This window comes from Silurus aristotelis (assembly GCF_946808225.1).
Source record: "Silurus aristotelis genome assembly, chromosome: 13".
NCBI classification, from domain to species: Eukaryota; Metazoa; Chordata; class Actinopteri; order Siluriformes; family Siluridae; genus Silurus; species Silurus aristotelis.
This window is the reverse complement of record NC_139586.1, coordinates 22,032,451-22,049,194: the sequence shown is the minus strand read 5'-3', so window position 1 is coordinate 22,049,194 and position 16,744 is coordinate 22,032,451. Positions and strand designations below refer to the sequence as shown.

Sequence of the window (16,744 nt, the reverse complement as noted above, 5' to 3'; positions counted from 1 at the left end):
AGAATAGCATGGTATGGTAGGGAACAGCTGTCCAGGATATCTACACAATAGCATGATGAAATCCTTCAACCAGTGGGCAAGTCACATCTTAATTCCGAGAGTCTTATTTCTTTCCATTATGGCATATGAACAGCTGAGTTGAGTAACCAGGTGGCTACCATTTAGTCAGACCAGCAATGGGTCCAACAAAATTGTGCAGATTCACCCCCATGGAATGCTGCAAGTCAATTGATTTATTTGCCAAATTTGGTAATATGATCATAAACAGAAATCATGTGCCTTTATCCTCATGGCAGGCAGTTGTTCTACAACTATTTAGTAATACAAAGTAAAAAGGCCGATTTTAGTTCACTATCCTGCAACCTCTATGCCCTTGCAGACCATACTGCCTTCTAGCCAGTGAAGAAAAGGAGAGTGAACACTAACAGTGGTAAACATAACATAGTAAATATAATTCCTTAGGAGCCCAATTTAGAAAAAAAAGAAAGCTTTATCACTCATCTCGTTATGAGGATAGTAAAAGATAATGATTTAATTAAAATAAGCTAAAACTAGCACTTACGTTATGTTGTGTTGCGTCATATGCTTTTATGCATATAGCAACAATATTTATTTTAGCTGCATGACATTATAATTTAGAGTATGTAGTTTATCATAATGTGTGTAGCAACAAAATAATTACAACCTAACTAGTTTAGTTGGATTATTGTTTTGGTTACCTTTAATTGAGGTGATGTCATAAAGGTTTTCTTTGATTGTACTGAAAAGGTCCTGAACTGAGTTCAGTAAGGGGGAATCTCCATTGCAGCTTAAAATGCTAATTTAAGGATATATAAGGATATAAGGATAAAGATGTTGTATGTATTTTATGGCTACTATTAGACAAAGAGTTGTTTGGTTTTTGTTTCTGAAAGTTTGATAAATTGTGCACAATGACATGCATTTTACTGTGCATGTGTGTGTGTGTGTGTGTGTGTGTGTGTGTGTGTGTGTGTGTGTGTGTGTGTGTGTGTGTGATGTTTATACATGAAACTGAGCTCTCAGAAATGTATCCAAATTTGTGGACTGCTCTGAAAATATGTCTTTCTCATCCAGTGTTGGTAGCTGAAGCAAAGAGGAGCTTTTCAAAGCTGTAACTAATCAATGGGGAGACACTGGGCGTCATTTAAGCTGGAACCGCCATTGCCGGTTGGTGGTATCTACAAATCACCAAAATAGAATCCAGCATCAGTTCACACCAAGCAGAACATTTTGAGAGGAATACTGTATATGATGGAAGAAACTCCTGACTCGAACTTGCCATGACACTCGTGGACTTATTTAACAATTATTTTTTTTAATTGTTAAAAAAGGAGGTTCTGGGCTCATGATAATTTATTAGATATTAATCAGTGCTTAACTCATTGATCTCATTCTATTAATAGATTGTTAAATAGACTTTTTAAATAAACTGAGTTGATTAAGCAAGAGTCTTGTGCTAAAAAATTATATTACATTTTAGCTATAATAAATCATAGCACTTGGATACTTAAGTACATTTGAAGGCAAATCATTTTGTACTTTTACTCAAGTCAAAGTTTAAACTTTTACTGGAGACATATTTTACCTACTACGTATATCTCTACTTTAACTTAAGTACATGCTTTGTGTACTTCATCCACCACTGCTCTCTAATTAGACATCAATCCTAAGCAGACCCCTTTTGATACAGTAGGTAACAATAACAATGTGTGCCAGGACATTTCCTAAATGGCCAGCTTCTTTGTGGTGGCACATAATAGCCAGTCCTGTTTAGGGATGAGTACCAATATTTTTTTGGACTGGTATATAATTGAGAATGGAGCCACCAGAAAAAAGGAACAGAGGAAGGCCAAGGAGGAGGATTATGGATGTGGTGAGGAAAGACATGCAGGTAGTTGGGTTGAAAGAGGCAGATGTAGAGGACAGAGGGGTATGTAGATGGATGATCTGCTGTGGCGACCCCTAATGGGAGAAGCCGAAAGAAGAAGAAAAAGATATAAATGAGTCAGTACCGGAATAATGATAAGCTTCAGGGCAAACGGTACTGTTATTAATACTTGTTGTTTTACCTCCGTAAACTCTGGTGTTAATGGTGACTTAGAAGTTACTGCTTGTCATTTTCCGCCCTAACTGATGTCATCGCATGGCCGATGTCTGCTCGATGTACGTGTGATATCCAATCGCGTATGAGGTGTGTGTGCAATCAGTCAACCACATTTTGGGCTAGGCTTCAAAGGGTGAAAAATGAGAGACCCAGTCTCAGACACCCAGGATCAGTCTATTTACCATAGTGATGCGTAGGAAGATGACCCCTGAAACAACAGCAAAGCGCCATAGGGCTGTCACTAAATTTATAGTGAAAGATTAATTGCCCTTCTCTACGGTGGAGTCAAGCTGGTTCAGGAATAGTAGGCAATAGATAAGTAAGCCTAATTGAAGAGATGATCATATTCTCCAGAAGTTTGCCTAATTGCTAGAGACGCTAAAGTACATTCTGTTCTGTGCCGCGCTAGGCTAAGGAACTCTCTCTCTCTCTATTATTGAAGAGACTTTTTTTATTAAAAAAAAATAATAATAATAAATTATTTTGTGTGCCTTTTTTATGTTTGCTTAAAGGCTTGTGTAAACTGTAGTACTAAAGTTTAGCTGTAATACAATAACTTGATTTTTGTTTTGTTTTTGATATCTTTTTACATCGTGTCTTTTTGCACCAAATTATAGAGTAGTATCAATAACAGTATAGGTATCAGTACCAGTATTGTTAAATGGAAACGATACCTATACCTAGACCTGTTATCCAGACATGCTGTTAATCAACAGCATCGATTTAGTGGATTTTTAGGAGGTCTCTTTTGACAGAGATGGGTTTTTGTACAGCATGACCTCAGATGGGGTTAAATGGAGTTAAACTTGATTAAAAGTTATTTTGCAAATGACCATGAAAATGTAATTTTGGCAGGTAGATATTGTGGCATCGGTAGCAGAATACTTAGAAACAACCTTGAGTTAAAAGGGATCTTTTTTACTCAGTTCATACAAGAACTTTCCATGCACAGTGTGGTTATTAGACATACAGATCATACAGGTTACAGTAACAGACAATTCATAGGGACAAACATACAGAATAAAACATAAAAAAAAACACATTCATTACTTGTATCATAAAAAAGATGGAATTATAACGAGTTTTTGACCACCCTTAAGTTTGGTTAAATACACAGTAAAAGGAAATAAGTTCAATTTGTTTGTTGCAACACAAATCGTTTTTTTGGAGCTTTATGTCAGATATCAAGGAAATGGTAGTGTGTGAAAGTAGATGAAAATCGTCAGGTAAATTGTCCAAATAACATAAAGTAAAAAATATAACATTCGTATAAACTGACAAAATGCTATGTGTTGCAAACTGACAGTTCTGAGTTTGTGCACTTGTGTGTACTAAAAGAACTTGAGAAAGCGAAGCTTCGTCCACACTGTGTGCAGTAATACGGTTTCTCTCCTGTGTGAATGCGCTGGTGCTTCTTGAGAGCGCATTTCTCAGTAAAGTTTTTCCCGCACTCTGGACAGTGATACGGCTTCTCTCCCGTGTGAACCCGCTGGTGTTTCCTGAGGGCACCTCTCTCGGTAAAACATTTTCCACATAACGGACAGCGATATGGCTTTTCTCCAGTGTGAAGGCGTTGGTGTGACTGGAGCAGGCTCTGGTGAGTAAATCGCTCCACACAGTAAGAACATTGGTACGGTTTCTCTCCGGTGTGGATGCGCTCGTGACGCTGGAGAGTACTCCGTTGGGTAAAATTCTTCCCGCACATCAAGCAGTTATATGGTTTCTCTCCAGTGTGGACGCGTTGGTGTCGTTGGAGATTACTCAGGTTCGAAAATTTGTCTCCACAGTTTGAACACAGATACGGTTTCTCTCCGGTGTGGATGCGCTGGTGTCGCTGAAGAGTACTCCGTTGTGTAAAATTCGTCCCACACACTGAGCAGCTATATGGTTTCTCTCCGGTGTGGACGCGTTGGTGTCGTTGGAGATTACTCTGGTTGGAAAACTGGTCTCCGCAGTTTGAGCACTGATATGGTTTCTCTCCGGTGTGGATGCGCTGATGCTGTTGGAGAGTGCTCAGCTGGGAAAAACTACTTGCACACTCATAGCAGTGATATGCCTTCTCCTTGGAGTGGATTCGTTTATGTTTGACAAGAGTACTTCTCTCAGTAAATCGCTCACCACACTGTAAGCACTGATGAGGCTTTTCTTGTCCGCAAATAGTCTGGTTTGTGTCATTTTGCATTTCTGGAGTAAAGAAAAAAAAAAAATATGTGAAATAGTTATCCTGCAGCATAACACACAAAAAGATACTGAACAAAGCAATGGTCTAGCTATGCATGCGTCGATTAAACGACAATGGCCAATGCATGGAACATAATTCTTGACTAGAAGCTACAATGACAAGGTCCAGAAAAAAAGATGGCGAGACTACCATGAGCCTAAGACTGGTGAAATGTGTCTGGGAGAAGTTACCAAAACGACTTCCCATTTTGGTCTAGGAATATATTGTCCAGTTCAGAATCACACACACTTTCCCCTGATCCACAAGTTTAGTTCTGGGTGATAAATGTTCTGACAAAAAAAACCCAACAACAACAACAACAAAAAAGAATTAAATGATTGTTCTCTAGGCACACCTTTTTTTATCCTGAATAATGAATGAATAAACTGGACCATTTTATCATCTAGCACATGACCTAAAATGGAAATCTGCTCCAAATGCCAGAGAATAAAAAGTAAACTCTATCCCCAAAGAGGTTATATTAATTACAAAATAAACAGGTCATGTTGGTGGAATGGATATTAGCCAAAGACACTCAAAATAACCATAACTGTCTAAATAGGACTGATCAGGACAGCTTATGTGCCGACATTTAAAAAGACCCTAGAAATTTTCTTCATGATTATAATATTTTCCAATTTTATAACAAATGATTAAAAAATTACATCCTTTATGGCTTAGACTCAAAAATGTTTTTTTTTATTTTATACACTTTCCTGGAGCTTCTATTCTGTTCCACCCCTCTCTGTTTGCCATTTGGAGTACAAACACACAGCAAGACAATTATTAGAAGAGAGAGTGAGTTAATACTCTCAGATATGCCTTTTTTTAAACATCTATAATTTAAAGTGCAGCACTGGATGCTTGACTGCTCAATCTTGACTCAAAGAGTCATACATTTATTTAATTGGTTTCTTCCAAAAAGACATACAAATGAGGTATTAAATCGCATCATAGCAGACCCAGTGGTGTCAAATGTCAAAATTGTTGGTGTGTTACCACAAAGTTGAAGGCAAATAATTGTGCTGGATGTGGTAACATTAAACTTTTCCTTCACATGAACTAGGAGACCTGAACCTATTCCATCGTGCCCAAGTGCAGAAAGCCAGCTCCATGAACATTTGGTTTACATGGGTTGGAAGTAAAGCGCTTGAGTTCCCTGCTATAGAGCTTAATAAACTCTATTGACACCTTTGGGATGGAATGAAAAATCAAGTAAAACATCTTGCCAGAAGATTAAAGGCTAATTTAACAGCACATAAGGGTTAGTTAGACACTTTATCTGGAGTACAGGTAAACCATGCATCTAAAGTGAGGACATAAGAGCTAGCCTATGGTTACGGTAATTAAAAATTAAACATCACCATTTGCAGAACACTTTTTCTTCCAGATGTAGTCAAATGCATTGCTGAGATTTTTGGTATACTCTTCTGTGTACCCCACCACCAGCTCCTCTCCTGGGCTAATTGGTCGACAGCAACGATAAAAGATTCCACCATGATACTGAGATGCCACAAGGTTTTGCTCTGCGGTATCACACGAACAATTCACAAACCTGACAATGGAACATACACACAGAGAGAGAAATTAGGATTGTTTTGTGACAAAGCATTTTCCCATGTAAAGAAAAGTAAAACAATGAATTCTTACCTCATCCAGTTAGCATGCATCTCTCTCCTACCGTCGATGTACTGTTCACACTGCCCCTCCCTGTAGATCTGTAAAATATATTATTGTACATTAACCTTTCATTATTTGCACTATAACATCAACAAGGTCTTACAACTGAAACATGAGAATGATTTTCCATGAAAATATCGTTCTAAAATGTGTGTCTCTGTAGAATTTCTCCCCAATGCATTTACATTTGTGACTTGAGCAGTTTCAGGTTTGCTCAGAGGGCCAGATCTGTAGTTGTGGGATAGCGGGACACACACAAGATTGGAAACATCTAGAATTTTATGGTTTTAAGAGGCACATTCATGTCCGTTCAGACATATGCAACACACTAGGTAATTAAATGGAATGAAATTTTCTTTAGCCAAACTAATACATACTGTAAATGTACAGATGTTAAACATCCTCTGTTGGCATGAATTACAGCTTTACACACTCTTGGCATCTGGACAGTGTGTTTCTCCAAACAAACATTCAGCTAAAATACTTTGCCATGCCTCTTGAAGGTGTTCTTCAATAGTTGGAGATTTCTTTCTGCCCTTACAAAGCAGTTCATCCCAGAGCAGTTCAATAGGATTAAGGTACAGTGACTGGGCAAACCATTCCAAAATAGGTATCACCCCAACCAATTGTTTCCTATCTAAATAACACTTACAGAGCTTTTACATATGTTTTGGCTCATTGTCTTGTTGTATGGCGAAGTTGCATTTATTGGCCGTTGTCCAGATGGAATTGCATGGTGTTGAAGTATAGAATGTAGCCTTGTTGGTTCAGTTTTCCTTTCACCTGGAACATGTCTCCAACCGTCCCTGCTCCAAAACAACCCCGAACCATTAAGCCTCCACCTCTATGTTTAACTTTCGAGGCGATTCAGTCATTCAGTGTCCAATTCTTGTGTTTTTGCCTTCAACCTTGTGTGTTGCATAAAAACAAAAGGAACATGCATGTGTCTCAAAAACCATCAAAGACTGTGTTTCTGAATTTTAACACTAGGTAAACTGCACTTTTGTTCTTATGATTTTTAATACTTCACTATAAAATAAATAAATAAAATAACAAGGTAAAACAAAAACATTATTATAGTGACAGTGTGGCTCATTTCTAGCAGGTTACATGGTGAGAAAAAAGGACTTAACTGTAATGGACTCTAATATTTTAAATTAATTTATAATTAGCAAAATAACTAACCACCCAGGAGTAGCCACTGTTCATAGCTTCCTCACAGTCTACTACGTCTCCCTGATAAGGGCCGAAGTGTGCACTGACTGGAATGGTCTCTCCCATGTTAAACACTCCCAGGCCTGCATCAGAAATACTGGACTCCTGGACCACTAGGTCAGGTGGAAGTGTTTGCCTGGCTCGGTCAGGAACTCCCAGAGGAACAGGGGTATCAGGGATAAAGAGAGCTGGACCGTGAATCTCACACTTGTTGATGAAGAAAGATCCACAATCCTCACAGTCTGGAAGGGGAGCAAATGAAAGAATTTATATTTATGAAAATATATTAATACTTCTGAAAATGTAATTTGTAGAGATTTGCGATTTGTAGAGAATTTGGTCATTTTGAGGGATGCGAGTTAGTAAAATCACAGCAAGATTTTTTATAAAAGGGTACAAATGGATATACGCAGGATTGGGATTTAACATGTTTTTTTAAAACACAACATTTAGGGGTATTGATTTTTCCTGCCACTTCTTATGAAGTCTTGTTTCATTACTGCACCATCACTGACATAAAGAATAAGTTTGAAGTTCACTTAGAGGGAAAAGTTTGTAGACACCTGGCCATAATTCGTATCTGCGTTTTTAACATTCAAATTCACATTTAGTCCACATTTGCTATTGTAATAACCTATATTCTTTTGGTAAGATATTTCACTACAGTTTGGAGTGTGCTTGTGGAGATTTGTGCTCATACAGTGACAAGGGTATTAGTAAAGTCATATACTGATGTACGTGAGGTGAGGAAGCCTGGGGTGTTTCATTTCATCCCAATGGTGTTTAATAGGGTTAGGATCAGGGCTCTATAATCAGGCCACTCCAATCCATGTAAACTATATGTTCACGGAGCTTGCATTGTGCACAGGGGTACCGTCATGCTGGAACAGGTCTGGGTCTCGTAGTTCAAGTGAAGTGAAAATTCTACTGCTACTGCTTCCAAAGACGTCTGATACAATTGTGTGCCTTCAGCTTTGTGGTTACTGTACAGTTTGGGGAAGAAACATATATGGCTGGAAAAATCAGCTGTCCTAATACTTTTGTCCAGAGAGTGTATCCTCAGCGAATGAAAAATAAAAAAACAGGATTCTTTTTTTTTTAGTATTATTGGTCATATTAATTATTATTATTATTATTATTATTATTATTATTATTATGATGATGAGCAGCAGCTAAAAAGCTCTATGTTTTAGAGGGCTTTACCCCTTAAACCTACTGACTCAGGAATTCTACATTATTCGATAAGATGAATTAGTGAGAATTCTTTACACAGTGGAGTCCAAATCATTAGTGGTCCGTCATTATTATTTGATCACAAGCCACCTTTGTAAATGTTATTGTGTGCATTACTGAGTTCTTTATAGTTATTTTTAGTTATTATACTTTAAAAGCTTGAATCCGAACCCTCAATAACGTATTATATAATTATATAATCACACATCAGTAATATAAATTATGCTTTTTTTAAAAAACAAAAGCTATATGGTTTATTTAAACAGCACAATATAAATACAATAATACTCTTAAAATTATTATTGACTATTTGGGTCTGTGGAATTTATTGAACAGATAAAGGGGTTATTAAATGAAGGAATGAATGAAGGAAAAAATGAATGAAAACAATTGATCTAAAGCTAATGTCTTACAGAGATATTCATCATCCTCAGGATCTTCCTTTTTAAAAATCTGGAATCCTCCACAGCTCGGAGAGTTCAATGTGCCCTCATCTGAAATGCCACAATCTACATAAAAAAAAAAGAAAACCATGTCAAAGTTGACAGCCTCTCCCTTTCCCTCACTCTGTCTTTATTATAATTATATCATGTGGGAAAACTGTACAAGTTTATTATACCTAAGCTTTACATGCCATAACAACTCCAGTGCTATGACATATTAAGCCTAGTATGTTAATTAAACCCCATGGTCTTACAGAGAAAGTCTTCATCACCAGACTCTTCTTGTTTTAAAGGATTTTTCAGGAAATCTCCATCCTGGTCATCCACAGTGATGATGGTTAATCCGAAAGCGTCAGTGTGCACATCTTCAGTAAGCTGATGAACCAGAAAATAAAAATTCACCTTGATTTTATATTATTCTTTGTTTATTTTAACAGTAGACACTTCATGGCACATAAAACACAGCTGTAGATTAACCCAGCTGTTGTTTCTAATCCAATTTAGACACACTTACAGTGCTGTAATGTTGTTTGACAGATACAATGGAATGATGAAGGTGTACAGGTAGGTATAGACAAAGTGAATATACAAAGACTGTCCAGTAGAATTCAGACAACATGGAAGGATACACCATGAGAAGGTAATCTAGTGTCAGTAACGAATCAGAGAAAGGTTTCTGATTTTCTTCCTCTCTCGTGATGAAAATGCTGAGCACTGACCACAAGCTGATAGAGCTGGGGGAGTTTACAGCATGCTAATGCTATGTTTTTTTGTGCTGGCTAGGCTCCGTGTATTATTGCTATACCTGAAGTCTAAATGAGTATCTAAAAATCTTTTTAATTTTTAATTAGTGATTGCTTCACTGCATAAACAGAGCTATATATTGGACTGATGGATTGATGATTGTTACCTGTAAGTGTTGAGCAGCTGAAATCTGTGCCACTTCCCTCACTGAGCACAGTCTAGCATCCATTTCAAACCGTCTACAGAGTTGTGACATTGAAGAAAAAAAGACAAAATAAATCACAAAAATATATCCTGAATCTTCATGAATTAAAAAAGAGAAAAAGACAACCATGACACCTGTGTGTATAGTATAATTAATATATATATATATATATATATATATATATATATATATATATATATATATATATATATATATATATAAATAACAACTGAACGCACACATCCCTGAAAATAATTTGACACATTTGACACTTAATACAAATCTTTCTGTATCTCGCTCACACTCACACCCATGATGGATTATGTAATGTGAGTAAAAGTATAAATTATCCAACTAGTGTCACTGTGTGTGTAATATATATATATATATATATATATCTCACTATATTACACAGTATATTGCCAAAAGTATTGGGACACCTGACCTTCGTGCTATATGTGTTTTTTTCCACACTGTTAGCACAAAGCTGGAGGCAATCAATGGTACAGGACTTTAGATGCGCTATAATAAGATATTGCATTTACTTTAACTTGTAAACCCAAACCCGTTCCAGCATGGCAATGCACCTGTGCACAAAGTGAGCTCCTTGAAGATCTGGTTTACATGTTTTGGAGAGGAAGATCTTTAGTGGTCTGCTATAGAGCAGTGAACATCAGTAATATCCACAAGCACATTTCAAAATCTAGTGGAACATCTTCCCAGAAAAGTGGAGGGAATGATAAGAGCAAATGGGAGATTAAATGTGGCAAATGCACAAAATTCCCATACCATACTTATGACCAGGTGACCCAATAGTTTTGGCAATATAGTGTGTATGTGTACATATACTGAACAAAATAATAATGCAACACTTTTGTTTTTGCCATTTTTCATGAGATGAACTCAAAGATCTAAGACTTTTTCAATGTACACAAAAGGCCTATTGCTCTCAAATATTGTTCACAAATCTGTCTAAATCTGTGTATATATATATATATATATAAAATATTATATTATATTATATTATATTATATTATATTATATTATATTATATTATATTATATTATAGGTATGTATGGTGTAAACAGTAAAACACTCTAGGCAGACATGTCTCAGTTTATGATTTACAAAGAAATATCACAACTGGAAAAAAAGCAATTTGATACACATCTCACTGAACAGTTTGGTTTGGATCTTACTGCGAGCATTTATTATTTGTCAATTAGGGATGTGCATCTCCATAAATAAGGCCGATTATAAATGCTAAATGCGATCTGATTTCAAATCATTCAACACAATGTGATTCAATGCATTAGAAAAAATATGATTCTATACAATTCAGTATGGTACAAAAAATTTGCTTTCATTTCTTTGTTTCAGACAGACAGCAAATCAATTTACTTCAGTGCCATCTAACTTATAACACATGGCCTATTCACAAACAGGTCTTTGTAGTGCAAAAAAAAAAAGAAAGAAAAAAAGATTCAATAAAACCAGATTTTTTTTTTTCCTGTTCTGTCTCCAGGAAGATGCAGCTCCCCTTCTGAAAAGTAATCTATATTCTATGTGACTCTTCACATGACATGCCTCGGTCTCTGAAGTGTTTAGATATTTCATATTCACATAGCAGCAGTAGTGCAGATGGAAATAAAAATGTAATTGCATTGCATTGAATATTGACATAGAGATGGTGATTCACTGATTTGCATTAGTGCATTGGCATAAACGTTGACGATGTGATGCATCAATTAAAAAAAGTGTGCATCGGATACAAGGCATTTGTATCCCTATGCATCGTTTTTAACATATTTGCATCGGCAAAAAACTATTTATTTTTATATATAATTATTAATAGATAGAAACTTTAGAAAGTGACCAATAATTTGTGACCAATATTTTATATTTAGATCGATTTCTACTCGCTACATTGTTTCTCATGCACGTTCTCTCAGCACCACTGCTGCTACGTCTGCCTTTATTAAACCTTTTTTTTTTTTTTTTGTACAACAAAGGCTTGTTTGTGAAAGGGCCATGCGTTTGAAGTCAGAAGGCACTTAAGTCAATTTATGTTTGCTGTCTCTCTGCACCAAAGACATAAAAGCAAACTATCTGTACCGTATAGAATTGCATAGGGCATCATATTTTTTCCATTGCATCGTATTGCATTAAATCAATTGAAACTGGACCGCACTGCATCATAATGGGGTTATAATGGAGTTGTATCACATTGCATCGGTGGCTGTTTCATATGTATATTTAATGTATCATATCTTTGGCTATGCATCGAGATGCGAATTATATCAGCTTCAGTTATGGAGATGCACATAGCTTTTTTGTGTGTGTGTGTGTGTGTGTGTGTGTGTGTGTGTGTGTGTGTGTGTGTGTGTGTGTGTGTGTGTGTTTAATCTTTTTTTTATCATCTCAAAAATTAATTACTCCTACATCATGGTGGCACATGAATTACTTCTAACTGTTTTAAGAGGTAGATGAATTCATTCTAAACCTTAGACATGAACAGAATATAATGGATTAGCATGTAATATTTCTGGATTAAAAAATAAATAAATACAATTTTATATATAAACATCATAATCATGATAATAAGTGACATCATCATAATAATAATCATCATCATCATTGACATCATGATCATCATTTACATCATCATCATCATCATATTTTAATTTCTCAGATGTTGTTGTTTATGTATGTTTATGTCTTTGTTGTAAATAAATAAACTATGAATCGAATAAATACATAAAAAGTGAAACATATTGTATATACAGTATTACAAACCCCGGCAGTCTGAAACGGAGCCCCTACCAGTTCATATGTAACTGACCTCAGGCTTGAAAGCAGAATTATTCCAGATCAAATCCACACCAAATCCAGCTTTTCTCTTCTACCTGATCAGCCTGCACCATCCCAAATACTCTGCTGTAGAGATGATCAGCTCACTCAGCTGTTTAATGAGGAAATCATCTCGTCTTCTTCTCTTTTTCTTATCTGTAGAGTGGTTCGCTGAATGGGCGCGCGTACTGCCTCCTGCTGGAGCACTGTGGAAGCACAACCTACACTCTAGGACTTTTTATTAAAATTATTGTAATTATCCATTACTAAATTATTTATTTATAATGTTTTATTTAGCGTTTATAGCCGACGTGGCAGAAGTTCAGTGCAAACAGTATGCAAATGCAGGCAAAGACCCTGTGGTAATTTTGACGTTGAAACCATAATCCAAAAAAAAAACAAGCGCTAGCTCTGTGAATTTGATCTTGGCATGGATGCTGGTTGCTGGTTTGGCTGCTTTGAATATTTCTACACTCCTGTGAATTTTTCAAGATGGAAATAATGACAATAGAGGTGAAAATTGGAAACCTGTAGCTCATGTAATGACTCTTTACAACCGTAATGAGCAGAAAAGCATCTTAGCATACACAAAGCATCAAACTTTGCAGTGGATAGACTACAGCAGCAGAAGACCACAACAGGTCCTAGTCAAAAACAGTGCAAATGTTTCACCCTGACCAGTTACTTACTGATTGTGAGTCAAAAGCAATTCATTCATGCATATGCAAATGCATACGCATACATACATACATACATACATACATACATACATACATACATACATACATACATACATACATCTGATTAGCATAAAACATCAGATACAAGTTGGCATTTGTATCGCGATACATCATTCTTTAAGCATATTTGCATCGGTAAAAAATGTCTATTGAGATAAATAATATCAGTGAATAAAATGTTAAATAAAATTATATCATTCATTCATTCATTTTCTCCCGCTTATCCGAATTCGGGTCGCGGGGGCAGCAGTCTAAGCAGGCCCCCTGCCTTCGACTGCTGCCCAATCCTCACAGCACCGTCCCTTACGGTCCCTCCTGCAGGTGGTGAGCCCACGGGAAGATAAAATTATATAAAATGAAATAAAATAATAGATTTAAAAGAAATTGTTAAATAAAATTATTTAACCTTTTTATTTATTTATTTTTTTTTTGCACCACAAAGGCCTGTTTGTAAAAGGGCCATAGGTTTTAAGTCAGACAGCATTTAAGTACATGTATGATTTGCTCTCTGTCTGAACCAAAGAAATAAAAGCAAACTATCTGTACCATATTCAATTGCATAGCATCATATCTTTACCACTCCCTTGTATTGCATTAAATCGCATTGTGTTAAATCAAATCGAATCACACTGCATTGTATTAAGGGTGAATTGTATCACATTGCATCAGTAGCTGCTGCATATATATCGTTAATGTATCATATCGTTGGCTGTGCATGGAGATACTTACATACATACATACATACATACATACATACATACAGAAAGAAAGAAAGAAAGAAAGAAAGAAAGAAAGAAAGAAAGAAAGAAAGAAAGAAAGAAAGAAAGAAAGAAAGAAAGAAGTGTCTAAGGTTATAAGGCTTCTGTGATATTTCTTTTGGAAACGTTTTTCCTGTTTGATTAAATACACATGTTTGTTTAATTATTGAATAAAATTCAGGTTAATAAGAATTGATTTGAATACCAATGAAAAAGGCAATGTGATTATTCAAGAAACTATTTTAAAACTGTTTTTTCTGTGAGTATTTCATATATTGCATGTGATATAATGTGGTTATGTATTAAAATATTTTGTAAAATACAATTTATACTGTGGATGTGTGTTTTATATGTTTCAAATCTGTTGCTATTGTGTTTTAGCATATGAACCCTGGGTTTATATATATATATATATGTGCGTGTGTGTGTGTGTGTGTGCATTTGAGTGTGCATTTGGGTGTTAGTTGGGGGGAGTTGGGGGCATTAAGGAGGTGGTAATTTCTAAATTTCTGAACTATCACCTTATATTTATTATTTGCTTTCCAACCCAGATGTCTTCAGTATATAGAACAGAAAGTACTGGCCTTGTGTAACATTATACTGTATAAAGCATTGACCTTGTTGTTCCATTACTTTTGGAGGTAAAAAATTGTGTATAAATGATCGATAATTGTTTTAATATTTAACAATGACATTCCATGTTGGTGTCTCTGTAAAGCCATGATTTCCAGGAAATATCAGTTAATGTAAGAGTAAGAATAGTGTATTGTAAGTATCAGATACAGAAAATGTGTATAGTGTATATGATGTTTATTCAGTTTGAATATTTTAGTTCAGAAACACAAGATAGATATATATATATATATATATATATATATATATATATATATATATATATATATATATATATATATATATATTTAAAACCTTTTCCTATTCCCCAGGGATTTAAATAGTAAAAAAAAAAACAAAGATCACATTCTGTACTATTTTCCCCTTGCAGTGTTTTTACTGCTAGTGGGTTTTTTTTTAACCCAGGTATACTTTTATTAGCAACAGCAGTGAGATTTTTCTCAAAGAGGAAAAAATTTGATTGTTAATGAAAGCTGCGTTAGCCTGCTTACATTTAATTTTTCTGTTATTTTTTGTAGTTGGTTAACACTGAAGAGACTCCAAAGACATTAAAGATGCGCTTATTCAGGTGTCAAAATGCAGCAAAACACCAAGACGTGGGCGTATTTTATCAGACATCCAAGATATATCATTATGATATCAGTTGGTAAAGTATGTAAGGCACTACATAATTCACTGAATATATTTATCTGGTGTGAATTAGCTTAGATATGTTTAGGATGTGAGTATAATTTAGCATACCACTCATCTAGAAACTCCAAAAACACAATTGTTTAAAATTAAAAAATGTTTTAATGTGTGATTAAAACTGACTTCTGACAACCCTGTGGGATTCATTTGCATCTGTGCTGCTATCAATATTCACACCACACGCACACACTCACACAGACAGACACTGCATTTACATTTATGACATTTGGCAAACGCTCTTGCCCAAAAGGACTTATAATGATCTCATATATATACAGCTGAGCAGGTCAATGTTAAGGGCCTTGCTAAAGGGCCCAGCACTCGTAGCTTGGTAATGGTGACTTTCCGATCAGAACATCTTTAATGCCCTTTGGCCTTATATGACCCCAGGTTCACCCTAATATTCCTTTAAATAATTGCAGGACAGAGAAGAGCTTAGATGAAGACCTTTATTATACATCAAGCAGTGCTAAAGCCTCAGAAGGAGCCTGGTACAGAGTGTTTTTGATAACTGCTTTAAAGTACGTTGAGGGATCAAAACAATATGGTGTTGTCAGAAACCTCATCACGAGAGTGAGTATAGAGGATTTGACTTCACCCTAGACCTTGTTTAGAAAAAGAACAGGAGAGTATAGAGCGTATTTTCTATGTCACATGATATGACAATCTACCCAGGTAGAAAATAAATGTACACTAAGGAAAAATAATATGACGAATATGATGAAGGCTAGCAAGTGCTTTTCATAGTTTACTGTGACAGCAAGCGCCGGGATGTCTGAAGGGTGTGCAGTATGTTTTCCAGATGACAGCAGAGAAGCCACATGGCCACGTGTCTGAATACTGCCAGAGAGTAGATCTATTTTTTCCATGGTGGAAATATGGGAATGGACATACCTACCAGAAACCACTCCTGTGTATGCATGTCATGGATTCGAATTTGAAATGTCTCATTTTTTTATTTTAGGGTAAATAATGCCATCATGCTAGTGTTTATAACATTTATGTTTTGTTTGATATTTTTGTTTGTTTGGGAACTTACTTAAAATTGCAGTAAATACATTGCTATTGTCATATGACTATTAATTTATTTATCTATTTATGATTTCTTAATGAGGGGTTAGATAACCGCCAACTTGAGGGGTTTAAGGGTTTATGATCCAATGGCATGTCTAAAGGTTTAGAAGTCCAACATTTTTTTGTGTTTGCT

At 35.7% G+C, this 16,744-nt stretch overlaps 1 protein-coding gene across 1 annotated transcript; it reads right to left on the bottom strand.

Moving 5' to 3' along the window:
* Positions 1 to 3,022: 3,022 nt before the first annotated feature.
* LOC310735924 (uncharacterized protein) lies at positions 3,023 to 12,887 on the bottom strand. The gene is made up of 8 exons (XM_083559220.1): positions 12,773 to 12,887; positions 9,828 to 9,900; positions 9,172 to 9,292; positions 8,888 to 8,983; positions 7,212 to 7,483; positions 5,997 to 6,064; positions 5,711 to 5,901; positions 3,023 to 4,309 (listed from the first exon to the last, which is right to left on the bottom strand). The coding sequence occupies exons 2-8, from the start codon at positions 9,888 to 9,890 to the stop codon at positions 3,411 to 3,413; spliced, it is 1,710 nt and encodes a 569-aa protein (XP_083415346.1). The 5' UTR covers positions 9,891 to 9,900; positions 12,773 to 12,887; the 3' UTR covers positions 3,023 to 3,410.
* Between the last annotated feature and the right edge of the window lie 3,857 nt (positions 12,888 to 16,744).

Excerpts from the sequence above, each read along its gene's own strand:
- LOC310735924 (XM_083559220.1), bottom strand. The coding sequence starts at position 9,890 with ATGGATGCTAGACTGTGCTCAGTGAGGGAAGTGGCACAGATTTCAGCT. Across the intron at positions 8,984-9,171 it reads TGGTGATGAAGACTTTCTCT|ATTGTGGCATTTCAGATGAG; the intron begins GTAAGACCATGG and ends TTTTTTATGTAG. Across the intron at positions 7,484-8,887 it reads TGAGGATGATGAATATCTCT|ACTGTGAGGATTGTGGATCT; the intron begins GTAAGACATTAG and ends CTCCCCTTCCAG.